Raw genomic sequence first — 13,089 nt, 5'->3', positions numbered from 1 at the left:
CAGCAGGTAACCCCTGACCACCGTCTTCAGGGGAGAAGGGCACCCCCTTCCCACCCGGTGCTTACGGACCTCCTTTGGCTGCACAAGGACCCACCAAGGAGGCATTTGTAGGGAGTTTGGGTGTCCTGGTGGTCAGGTGTGATGACAGCCATTGGTTTCTGTAGTTGGAAGTCTGAGCTCCTGGGTGTGAAGTGCAGGCCGTGTGGCTGGTGGGGTTGGACACTCAGTCTGTGCTTTCTTGTCCCGTGTGGGAGGAGGGGTTCCGAGGAGGACGTGCCCAGGAGATATTTGCAGCTCTGTCTCCATGCCCCCACTGATGGAGGCAGGGATCCTCGGGGGCACGAGAGGGGAATGTCGGGGGGGTGGGCAGCTCCCTCAGCCTCTCTCTACTGAAGCCTGGGCCTCTCTCTGCACTTTGGGGACCCCTCATCTGACGAGACTCACCTCTGCCATGGGGCGTGGAGGAGGGATGTTCTGCACGTCCCAGTTACCTCCGAGAGTCCTGGGTGAGCGAACACAGTGAGGACCGTAACTCCTCTGCGGCCTCTGCCTGCTGAGCTCTGCCCGCCGTGACTGCTGCTTATCCACAATTATTTTTATGGCACCCTTACCCCCTGGAGGGCTCAGGGCACTGAGGTCTCAGTGTGGCTCTGACATTTGGACAGGCACAAAACCAGCCCTGCTTTTTGGAGGGCACCCACCCCACCTGGCCCCAGCCCACCTGGCCCCACCCCACCTGGCAACTGAGGGAACATGCCTTTAGTGCAGCTGAGAAAGCAAACCCAGTGACTGACCCACCCCGGGATCTCTCTGGAAACAGCCGCCCCTTCCAAAACCGCACCTTGTCAAATGAAACCTGAGGGAATGAGTCGCTCTCCGGAGTTTGAGGGACAAGCTGCTAATTCTTTTCTGCAGGTGACCAGGATCAGGGGGCCTAATGGTTCCCAAGGGGCTCAGGCAACAGACAGCGGTTTGCCGGCGACACCGCCCACTGGGAGCTGCTCTGGAACCACCTGCTGGGATCCTTTGTTGCTCCAGCGGGGTGTGGGCAGGAGGTGGGAGGTGTTTAATAACAGGTAGCCACAGGGGAGCGTCCGTTCTGCCAGAGGATGTGCATTTCCTCGCACGTGCAGTGAGGGGCCCTTAGTGTAAGCAGGGCTCCAGTCCTCCCCAAACGAAAGAAGACCTCCCCACACCCCGGCAAGAAGTGTTTTGTTTTGTTTTTAGCTTGAGGACGTTTTGCGGGATGAAAACGAAATTGAAGGATCAGGGGCGATGGGACGAGCCGAGAGCTCTTTGGATGCACGTAGGGACTTGGGGCCTTGGGCTTCCGGAACATCTCGCCACTTCAGCCCTGGGGGCACTGCGCACACACCCAGGGGGCGACCTTGGCCCTCGGTGACCAAGGGCATTTTGTCTTCTGGGGAGGAAAGGCGTGTAATTTCTTCCCACACTGTGAAATATTCCATGCAACAGCAGACTGAGTGCACTCTCCTGAATTGAGCTGACTGTGGCAATTTGGTGGGAGCCAGCCGGCACACGGGGGGCCGGGGAGGAGGGGGGCCGACTCCACTGCACTGCAGGGGCTGGCAGAGGCTTGAGGACGGGTGCAAGAGCCGCCTCGAGTTGGGCAGAAGTGGCTGGGATGTTGGCTCCTGGGCTGACTCGCTCTGTGGCCTTGGGTAGGTCATTAAGCTTCTCTGAGCCCTTGTTTCTCATCTGCAAACTATGGAGAAGTATGGGGTCCTCAGCTTGCTGTGAGGCGTAAAGGAAAAGATGGGAGCAAAGCTGGTGCCATGCTCATCGTTTCCCGAATGTGCACGCGCCCAGCGCTGGCGCTTGCCGGAGCACTGGGCTGCTCCCCGGGCCTCTCCTTCAGGGACACTCCACCTGTCTCCACCCGACTGAAGTTAGGCTGCTGTGTGTCCCCAGAAGTTTGGCGGAGTTGGCAGGCGCCGTTTCTCTTTAAAGCGCTGTGAGTTGTCATGGGAAATGTAAATGGTTGGCCGTTTGTTTCTTGATCATTTCTTGACATATCTTCTGGGCAGGAGTCAGCTCATCCCGGGAGCAGCTATCTGCGAGGGGTGAGGCCCACATCCAGAGGGGCTCCCAGGCCAGCAATCAGGAGCTCACGGGCTTATTGGGGAGCAATTCCCCTTCCAAGGAGGCCTCCTTGATTTTTCCACGGGCAAAGGCATGGTGTCTTCATTTTCAATGGAGAAAAATACCTTTTTTTACCCTTTGTTTGGGAAAAATGTCTTCCTCTGTGTAAAAATCAACACCCCTGGGGGTTCTACTTAAGATTCAAAAGCAATTACCCGCTGATGTGATGGGAGGGGGCAAAGGGGCTTCCAGGGGCTGTTCGAGTTCCATTCCCTGATGTGGGGGCTGGTTGCCCGGCCGTGTTCAATCTGGGGGAGTATATTGAGCCATCTGTACACTTAGAATGTGTGCACTTTTCTCTCTGTATGCTATGCTTTAGTAAAATCTGCATCAGACAGAGAGCTTCAGGACTGAGTAAAATAGTCCGAAATAAATAGAATATGCACATTTAGATTGCCACTATACAGGGGCTTATGGGCAGCTTTTCTGCTGTCCACTTGGGCATGGGTTTATGCGTACAGGACGTGAGACAGAGGGATACCAGTGGCCCCTCTAAAACACATGGCGTGGCAGTACTGGACCCTGTGGGTTGACTTCAGGGACTGTCCAAACAGCTGGACACCCAGGAGCTCCTGGGCATTTCCTGCTGGCCCAGCATGCAATGGCTCCCGTCCCAAAGGAGTCTGGTCCTATTGGGGGGACTGAGTGGGAAAGAGATGCCTACCAGGTGATGGGGCCCAGGACGGTGGCTGTCACTCAGGATTCACTTCATTAACTCCATAAACATTTTTTTAAGTGACCCCTACATGCCCTGCCCTGTTCTATACACAGGACACGGTGATTCAGAAGACAGTTCTGGTCACATTGTCTCAGACCAGCGGCGTCTGGGGCAATGGAAGAGCTGGGAGGCAAGATGAGCCCTGGGCTGGGGGCAGCTGTCAGACAGCTGGGCTCGTGTCGGGCGTTCAGTTTGGGGCTGGCTGGCGTCGCTGTAATGAGGAACAGGCTTGCCCTGATGTCCGCTTTATTCTCACCGTCACTGAACTTCAGGACCCTCGGGATCACTGGGAGCCAGGATGTCTGGACAGGCTCTTTCTGAATCGCTAACGTTCTAAAAGTAACTCATCCCGGAGAGATAACTAAGGAAGCTCCTTCGTTTTCGTTTGATGGTGACTGTTCACGAATGCCTCTATCTACAAGGTTTTAAACCTCCGTTCATTTACACCTTTGTTCACTATCCTTTGTTGTGTGTCCACACGGGGCAGGGCAGTAGCCAGGGCCAGAGGTTTGGAGATGAAAGGTGACATGACCAGAAGGGGCAGGTGCATGGTAGGCAGTTACAGCCCCACCAGGTGGGTGCTGGGGGGATGTGTGGCCCCCTTAGGATTTTCTGAACACAGCACAACTCCCCTGGAAACAGGATTAGATCGTGGAGAAGTCCCTTCCAGTTGGCTTCATTTGGATGGCATCAGCGGGGTGTATGGAAAAAGCTCTCACTGGTTCTGTTTTTGCTTCCTGGTACTGCTGAGAAGGCACAAGGCCCGTCCGCCAGCTCTGAGCTGCCCAGAAGCCTAAATAGTGTAGTGGGGCACAGGACCCATTTGCTATTTTGTGATACGTCTACAGCTCTGCTTGCAAAACACAGCGTGCTAATTTGTAGAGCAGAATTCTAGAAAGTGAATCCCGTTTCTCCCCAACTGCCCTTCAACAGCAAAGATGGAACCAGGCGCAGTGGTCCTTGGGCTGCCCTATGGCCGGGGGGTCTGCTCCTTTGCCTGGGTGCCTCTCTCCTTAGCTTAGACATGGTTCCCCCAAGCCCGGGGGGGTACCCCACTCTATCCCCACTCTATCCATCCTGCCAACAACGGCATTTCCTTTCTTGACCACTGGGCTCCAATTGTGTTTCAGCCAGAACCAAGCATCGCATTTTACGTTTGTCCTCTTTCCAAGAAGACCCCCTTCAAAATCCCCTAGATGTAAAGTGTCAGGGTCTGTGAGACAAACTGCCCCCAGGCCGGCCCTGGTTCTGTGGCTGGAACCCTGGGTGTCCATCTGCTCCTCCCCCGGGGACCATCCTCCTGCCCATCAGCCTGTTTGTCCCAGCGCTTCTGCTGCCGGGGTGGGCCCTGCTCTCCTCCCTCCGCCCCTGTCTTCTCACTAAGCTCGCAGCTAACAGAGCTCTGCCACGGGGACCGAGTCTGAGCAGAGTTCTCTTCCCTGTGATGGATGGGCCCGGACACTGCCATCTCTCTTTGTCTCTCTGTCTGTCTCTCCATCTCTCCATCTCTTGTCTCCTCTCTGGTCTGGGTTTTGATCTGGCTTCCGGTCTGGCTGTTTTAAGGATGAGCCGCCCTCACTCTGCATGGAGCTGTTGGGCATTCAACAGCCCTGCCTCTTGGGTCCTTTTCATGTTTGTGGTCCTCTGAGCGCTCGCTGTCCCGACCAGAAAAGCAGTGTTGGACAAGCACCCCCATAAACAAGCACCCACAGCTCACGAAGCAGGCGGCTTACCCAGTAGGGCAAGCACTGGGCTGCACAGAGCTTATTGGCGGGAAAGTAGGGGGGGATGGCTCCGTCCGCATTTCATATTTCAATAAGGGAACCAAACTCCGGGCTTTGCAGTGAAGGACGATCTCGTTACATAAACAGAGGGATTTGCACGTGTTGGACACTCACAAACCCGGCTCTAACTGGACGGCCCCCAGCTGGTGTTCCCAATCCTCCCCTGGAGCTGAGTATGCACTGCCTCCCCGGGCCAGCCTCCGTGGTCCAGGAGTAGGACAGATGTGATGCCTTCTTGACTTCTGCTCCCAGTGTCACTTTTAAGATTCTCCAATTCCGAGTGCATGTTTGTCGTTTTTTAAAGAAAAAAAGGTTTCTGATATTAGAGAAATGCAGCCCTGAGTTGGTGGACCCCACTTGGGTCCCACAGGTGAAGACCCTTAGCTGCCCGGCAGCATGTCACAGGTACCCCCATCCTTCCGTGTCACCCTGGGAGCCAACGTCCCTCTCCGAGATGTGCGTTGTCAGCCTCGTGAGCCAGTGTCACTCACTGGCCTCAACGTTGTATCAGCTTATTGCCAGAGTTCACGGTTGGACCCACAGTTCCAGCCTGGTGGCTCTAAATGACAAGCGCACTGTCTGTACCCTCACTCTGTCTGCCTTTTCCCTTGGAAGGGCCAGATGCTCCCGCAGCTCCCACACGCAGGTCTGTCCCTGGCGACCTGGCCGTGGGCGTCGCAGCCTGTGTGAGCTTCCCACAGCCAGTATTAGTACGTGGTGCCCCAGTGTGGACCTCAACACCAAGGGCCGGCCCCCTGTGCTATCAGAGTGAGAGCAGCACCCATGGGCTCTGCCTGGGGGGATAGGGCCTCTCGGAACCCGGAGACACAAGGTTGCCCTCAGGGCTCCTTGCCCCCCTCTGCAGACTGCCCTTGGCCTCCAAATGGCTGGTGGTCATCTCAGTGACCCGTCTGCCTCCTCAGGCAGCTCCTGGTTTATGGGGGCCCAGCTGGGGATTAGCTTCAAACTTTGAGAGAGAAGAGCTTAGAGGAGGATTTGCTTGGGAGTAACCCTGATCCCGATCTGAGCTGATGAGAGCCTGGTGATAGCAGACGCCTGGCGGTTAGCGCTCCCTCAGTGATGTCATGCCGGTCCCCTGTGGCTCAGGTCCCCAGAGTGCCTGGCCCCGCATCGCAGAGCTCCATCCTGATGAGGAGCCTGACCACCCGGAGCTTGAAGTGTCTCTGCTGTCCCCCAGCTCTTCTCTCCACCGAGGGGCAATCATGGGGCTTTGGGGGCCCTGTCCCCTCCCCCACACTGGTTTCCTCCAGCTGTCAGTGCCCGTGTTTGCTGACCTGTCATCCTCGACATCCCAGTGGTAGGAATCTGACTCATTTGCGGTACTGGCTCTCCTCTAGACTGGCCCCCTCCCACCGGGACGACTCCCCAGCCCTCCCCAGGCACTGTCACTCTCCGTAATGAGTCAGATCGCAGGGCCTCTGGCTTCCTGCCTTTTGCTTCCGCTTCACTCTGCCTGATTAAACAAGGCCCCGGGGACTCCGCATCCAAATCCAGGTGGCACCTGGTGACAGGTTGGTGTTCAAGTGTCCCATCTGTGAAAGACGAGCAGACTCCCCAGACCCTGGGGGGCTTGCATCAACATACAGGTCTGGGGGTCCAGGGAGCATCCAGCTAGTGACTGACCAGAGGGCCCAGGACAAGGGGCTCACATGCACCGTTTCTCAGCAGGGCCCTTAACCCTGGTGTGTGGAGCTAAAAGACCGCCTTTGTACGACTGACTATTTCAGGGTACGTTCTGCAGCCTTCTCAGGAACTGAGAGCTGTTTCTGAGTTAGAAGTCTTTATCTATGAATCTGGTCGCTTCTATTTTATTCTTTATAGCAGATTTGAACAGTCTACTTGAAAAAAAGATTAATGTGGCTCTGTTTGGGAGGTGTAGTTTTTTTCCATTCGCAGAGCCCTGGGATGGAGACTTGCCAGAAATTTCAAAGCAATTGGATGTGGCTGCAAAATGATAAACTTTGAATTATTCATTCATTAATATATTAATTATTTAATTGTAAAGTAAGGATTTATGAATACCTTCTATATAAATAATTTATGTTTATAGAAATATGTACGTTATAAGTAATTCGTAAATCAACTAATACATTAATCATTTAATTAATAAAGACATTTGCTTCCCATCGTGGGGGCAGAAGCTGCGTGGCTGGGGGTGCACTGGGTTAGGATCTGTTCACACTGGCTGTGGGGGCCTGGACACCTGCTTCCTCATCCAAAATGAGAATGGCAGGTTCCTCGTACCCTATATGGCATATGGGAAGTACTTTGTATAAAGCATTATACACGTAATGGTCATCGTCATCAATAAAACCCGTGAAATGCAACTGAGGAAGCAGACAAAGGTGTAAAAGAGACACAAGGTCCATTTTCTTGCCGAGAGCTTGGCATTTCATACTATGGTGTGAAGGTCTTGCGTTTGGCTTGGGTTCTGTAGTCAGGCGTACCGTGTGTTTGCTTATACAGCCTCGAGGGGAAAACCAAATCAATCCTGTGATGGAAAATGAATGTGATCTGCTTTCTGCAGGATACAAGACTCTTCTGAAAGGAATTTCTGGGAAGTTCAACAGTGGGGAGCTGGTGGCCATCATGGGTCCTTCCGGGGCTGGGAAGTCCACGCTCATGAACATTCTGGCCGGATACAGGTGAGCAGCCCCTGCCGAGGAGAATGAGGTCCTCGCCCAGTTGTGGGCCTGGGGGAACAAGGTGACCGGTGAAGGCTGTTCAGCCATCCTGTCACATCTTCAGGTTCTGTGCAGGCTCCCATAAAGCCTGAGGGGTTAGCAGTAACAGGCTTTGGAATCTGTTAAGAAACAGCCCAAGGAAGAGAATGGCCTTGAAGGCGGCAAAAGGCACCACCTGCTTGCTGCCACATGACGGGGAGAATGGACGCAAGCGAGCGAGGGCAAGGGGCAGAACGGCCAGCAGCCTGCTGAGTGAGCTCAGCCTGGCCAGGCCTTCCGGACAGGAAGAAGTGGGAGGGTCAGGGGAGGGGAGGGGGCCCGCAGGAGACCTCGAGACAAGCATGACTGGAGGTCAAAAGTCAGGGGAACGTTGTCAGAGAAGGACGAGGACCGTCCTCTGGGCCCAGAGCCCATGGGGCTTTTGCTCGTGGCTGTTGGTTGTTTCCAGGTTTGGAAACCATGATCCCTGATGTCCTGCCCAGCGTCATCCCTGTGTGAATGCTGTGAAAACTGAACCCTTGCAAGTGTTCAAAAATGCTCCCCTACAGCCAGTTCTTTTCAGTTCTCATGGGCCCATTTGCTAACTTTAGCAAATAATAATAACAATTTAATTTACTGGGAAAAAAGAGCAAGTACCACCGCTTTCCTTGGGACTTCTGAATTACTTCTTAACACTAGAAATTAAAATTTTAAAAAACCCTCATGAGAAATTCCTGCCTGTTGCATTCACACCCGAAGGTTAAGCCAAACTGCCGACGCCCAGCATCACGGAAGGAATGGAGGAGAGGGGAGTGTTTCCTGTGGGGCAGCTCATCCCACACCCTAGCTCCTGGCCGTCCTGAACAGTGCCTGGGCCTCCTGGAGTGGTGGAGGGCAGCCTAGAGTTGGTGGGCACCAAGCCTGGCTCCTGGGGAAGCCAGCTGACCCCAGCCCATTTCCTGGGGGAAAGAAGGGCCCACCACAGGCCCACGGTCACAGAGACGGGCTGATGAAGTCAGAAACCAGACGTAACCTCACTGGTCTCCGTAGACCCTCCATGTTTCTGTTTCCATGGCATCTAGGAGGCAGGGCTGGAAACATGGGTCCTTATTGCGATGCTCATGGCTCCTACCGCCTCCCCGGGCTGAGCTGATGCACCCAGAAGAGCATCGGGCACTAGAGATGCACAGTGGGTCTGGAGTGAGGGAAGTGGCTGGCAGGGCTCTGCACCTTCTGTTCCCACAGTGCACACGGGACACCCCAACCTGCCCACTGTGGTCAGAGAGAACAACTTCCTCGGTGGAGAAGGACCATGCGCTTGGCTAAGGGGGATCCAGGGCCCAGGCCCCCTGCTCTCTGAGCCACCTGAGCCCAAGGACTCTGCTGTGTTCCCTCCTAGTCGCATCCTCAGGAACTGGTTCTGCAGTGGCAGCCATACCATGACTACAGAGTGTTGGCCTTTGGGGTTGTGGCTGTAGCCTCAGCTACCCACAGGATTGCTCAGAAGCCAATCTTACAAATGGCCAAAAAGTCAGGGATGTATATCCGACCTCGTGGCTGTGGGTAGGAGCGTCCGTGCTATCTTTGTGCGTTTAGGGGCACTTGTTACAAATACGCTATCGGAGGCAGCTCGCCCCACCTGCCCCTTTCCACGCTGGGCCTTTTCTCCGTCAATTCCTCCCTGCCAGTGCTGCTGTTCTTCCTGGCCTCCCGTCCCTTCCTGCCCCTCGGTGTCTCTGTGGCAGGTGGTCCAACCGGGAAGATGCTAGGGGGGCCACCTCTCTCTCACTCTCCTCCCAGGCCCGGGAGGAGGAGGAGGAGCAGAGGAGTCGGGCTAACAGTATCCTCCCCTTGGCCTTCCAGGGAGACCGGCATGAAGGGGGCGGTTCTCATCAACGGCCTGCCCCGGGACCTGCGCTGCTTCCGGAAGGTGTCCTGCTACATCATGCAGGACGACATGCTGCTGCCCCACCTCACCGTGCAGGAGGCCATGATGGTGAGCCACCCACTGGCCTGTGCTCTGGCACCTGGCTGCCCCTCTCTCCTCCGCATTAGATGGAGCAGCCCCCAGTGGGCCAGGGCTCTGCCAGGCCCTGCACAGAGTCAGCACCACCCCTCCCTCGAGCGGAGTTCTGGCACCAGACATGCTGTTTGGACAGCTTCATTGAAAAACCCCCAAGATCCTGCGTTCTCATAGACCCTGGATGACAAAATCGAGGTCAAATTTCTGGGAAGGTTATTGACCCAACGGATGTGGGTAACCACTTCCAGGGTGGCCACAATCCTACTGCCTGTGGGCTGAGGGTCCTTCCTTCTCATCAGCTGTGCTTGAGTCATTCTGTGGCTTTGGGCCCAAGTTCCAGCCAACCCGGTGTCGGGGTTGGGGCCCCGAGGGTCTCCTCTTCTGACTCACCTGCCTGCTGAGTGGGTGAGTGAAACCAGCATTTTCTGGATACCCTCCTGGGTCCCAGGCCCTGCAGGCATGTAGCCCAACACAGTCATCAAACATGTCATCTTGCAAGAGCTCATGAGAATGAGTCCCTCCGAGAGTTGAGCAGTTAGCCCAGGATGTCCTGCTCGAAGGGGTCTGGAACAGCCTGGCCTGGACAGACCAGACCCAGCCAAGTGTCGTGACATTGGACTTCCAGGGCCGTTATTTTAACATAATGCTGACAAGTACCACACCCACCCAATTGTGGGCAGTGGGAGGTGCTAGAATGCCCCCCATTAAGAGGAGATGGGAAGACCCATTGGCAGCCCGTTGCTCATCACTGGGCTGCCTGTTTTTTTCTTTCTCCTCGTCCACTGCAGAAGACAGGGCCTAGCCTCCAGGCCTCCCCTGGTGCACTGGGGGACGTTCTCAGCCTGTCTGCCTGGAGCCCTGGCCGGTAGATGGGCGTTTGCCTCGGTTTTTCCACCAGGATAGATCTTGCCCCGCACCCCTCACTTGCGGGGGGCAGAGCTTCCTCCCTGGGGTGTCGGAGAGTGGGGCTGCCCAGCGTGTCATCCCAGGGGCAATTCCAAGGGAATCTTAACTGGGCCGAGAGAAGCAGGTTAAGGTGTAGGGTATGAGAGCTGCTCCCTAACCTGTGGGGAAGCAGAAAGAGAGAGCCCTGAGGGGTTGTCCTCATTCTTCGTCCCTGGCCCTGCGTGCTCTGTAAGTAAGAGGAGACCTCTCCACTGGGCTTGGCCACCACACCCTGCAGGCACACGTGCCGGGTGGTCCTAATTGTTTATCCTGTCTCTAAATGAGCATTCTGATGGGGGCCCAGGGAACTTAGAGGAGTGTGTAAGTAGGATGGTAAATTTAGTAAATACAAGCTTTCAGGTACCCTGTGGATTCCTGAATTGCTGCTTCACCTCTCTCCTGGGTGACCAGAGTTTAGCTTCTCAGCAAGTTGTTGAATTAAGCCCGTGGTCACCTGTTTGAGAAACTTTCCTTTGATGTCCAGCTCAATCACTGCTTTCTGTTGCAGACAAGATTAGTGACTCCTATTGTCACCTCTGTCCTCCCCCTACCCTGTCACCAGGCTCTGCTGTGAAATCCATTGATTTTCAGAACTAAATTAGATTTTGATTTTGAGGATTTCTCAATAGCTCTAAAAAATACTTTCAACTTGAGGCAGTGACACCTTTTGACTATTCACGGTCCTGCCGCCCACATAGGGGTGAAACTGGCTGCCAGCTATCGGTCGTGCGTTTCTGTGTGCTACTTCTGACCTCACAACCACCAGGAGGACCGAGCAGTGACACCCGGTGTCACACGGCAGGCAGCTGGCCCTGCCGAGCCGACCTAGGCCCGGTCCCGTCTGACTCTGGGACCGGGGCCTTTCCACCAGTCTCGCCCGCGTCTCAGTCCCTCACTGGTCTTCATGGCAACTTCACTAGCTCACTGGGTGCGCGGGTTCTAGCCTCATCATTGTGCTCACGAGGAAACTGAGGCTCCCAGTTTCCCAAAGCCGCAGAAGTGGGCAGGGCAGGACACGGCCAAGGCTGATGCTGGGGCAGGACAGTGGCCGCTCAGGTCTTTCCAAGCAGGGTTGGGACCCCGTGGTGTGCTGACAAACAGGACCTCAACAAAACAAAGCAACAACAATACAACCCGAATCCTGAAAGGCTGCACTTGCCAATTTCTGTGGTGTAGACCCTGCCACTATGGATCACGTTACACTGTCATCGGTTTAACAGGTGGCTTGTGAAACTCTTGAGTAGGCACCAATGGCCTTCAGGCCCCTGATGCCTGGGGTTTCCTGCTCCCCACTGCCCACATCTGACTTCTCTCGTGGGCACGGCAGAGAATTCCACTGAGAGAACAGGAAGCACCCGATACGGGCTGCTCTCCCAGACCCTGCCTTTGCTAAGCTGCTCGAGGGGAGGAGCCAAGACCCCCGAGGGTTCTCCTCTACCATCCAGCAGCTCAGGGGCCGCTGGGATTCTGGGCCCACGGTGTGGCACATGAGGTGCACCCTGCCCACGGCCACCTGTTCTGATTCCGTACCGTTGTCCTTGTCCCCTGCAGGTGTCTGCACATCTGAAGCTCCAGGAGAAGGATGAAGGCAGAAGGGAGATGGTAAGTGTGTGTCTGGGCCTCAGGTGGTCCAGAAAGCATGTGAAATCCATTTGACAAACACATGTGGAGGGACTTTTTGGCGCTGGTTTTGTTTGTTGGTTTGTCACCTAGTCTTCTCTGAGGGTGGGGGGACGGTGACATCTCAGTGTGCGTTCTGGCCTGGCCACCAGGGCCCAGGAGTGAGCACTCCACTTCAAGAGCCATGGCTTTGACTCTCAGATCCAGATGCTGCCACATGAGGACACGGCAGGACCCCGGCCTGAGAGCTTGGATGGCCGGGAGAGCCTGCCTTAGGGTTGGACCAAGCGCTCTGCTCCTTTTAGTGTTTGGTACCCTTTCTACTCAGTTGTTTTTTTATAAAACACTAACAATAAAGATGGTTACTCATTTGCTTAAAAATAACCAGCCTCCGCCCGCACACACGGGCAAGAAGAAATTTGGTTCTTACGTGTTATTAACCAGCCTTATAAAAAATAAACAAGGTCCTGGGATGACTGAGACCTTCTCATCCTTTCATTGTTGTTTTGCGGTTCCCTAACACCCCAGGGAGCAGGGAGGGGGTTGGGTAGGCAGACCCAGCGGGGGCCAGAAAGCCCCACATAGCGAGGCAGGGACCGGTGTATACTTACGAACAGGAATCACACAGCGTGAGGGTGAGCGGAGAGGGAGGTCAGGTCAGAGGGGCTTGCTGACGTGGAGAGGACCCTGTAATGAAGCAGAAATGAGCCCACGGGGGAGCCCCGTCAGCCTTGGCCTCCTAGAACCCACTGCCTCCAGCGCCCCGGGCTTCCGTCCATAATGGGGGGATGGAAGACCCGGCCCCACCTGCCCTGGGTCACCTGCTCTAATTCAGCGGGCAACTGAATTCGATGATGTCGTGCATGTCTTTGAGCTCCACAGAACAGATGTGATCCATAAGTCAGTAGGCCGTGGGGTGGTTTCCCTGCAGTGTGACCTGCCTGGACCAGCCTTTCCAGGCAGGAAGGGAAACTGAGGAAAGTAGGTTTTCCTGAAGGGCTGGGGGGACAAGTTTGTGCGTCTCAGCTGAGGTTCTAGATTGGGGAGCACAGCCAGCCAGCCTTTTGCCTCCCGCACCAGCTTTGTCTGTTAAGTGATGGCCTTCAGAGGCCAGCTTCCAGGCCCCATTCGGATGGCTGCTCAGGTCTCAGG

The 13,089-nt window shown here is 55.3% G+C and overlaps 1 protein-coding gene across 3 annotated transcripts in view; it reads left to right on the top strand.

Annotated features, from left to right (window-relative positions):
• Positions 1-13,089, top strand: part of ABCG1 (ATP binding cassette subfamily G member 1) — a 61,949-nt gene that overhangs the window by 35,826 nt on the left and 13,034 nt on the right. For all 3 annotated transcript variants that reach the window (XM_046651624.1, XM_046651626.1, XM_046651625.1), the window contains exons 3-5: positions 7,214-7,331; positions 9,213-9,345; positions 11,869-11,919. In XM_046651624.1, coding sequence (XP_046507580.1) covers positions 7,214-7,331; positions 9,213-9,345; positions 11,869-11,919 — 302 coding nt within the window. The remainder of the gene's footprint in view (positions 1-7,213; positions 7,332-9,212; positions 9,346-11,868; positions 11,920-13,089) is intronic.

This window comes from Equus quagga, unplaced genomic scaffold (genome assembly GCF_021613505.1).
Source record: "Equus quagga isolate Etosha38 unplaced genomic scaffold, UCLA_HA_Equagga_1.0 73442_RagTag, whole genome shotgun sequence".
NCBI classification, from domain to species: Eukaryota; Metazoa; Chordata; class Mammalia; order Perissodactyla; family Equidae; genus Equus; species Equus quagga.
The sequence above is the reverse complement of the archived record's forward strand: the minus strand, read 5'-3'. Positions and strand labels throughout refer to the sequence as shown.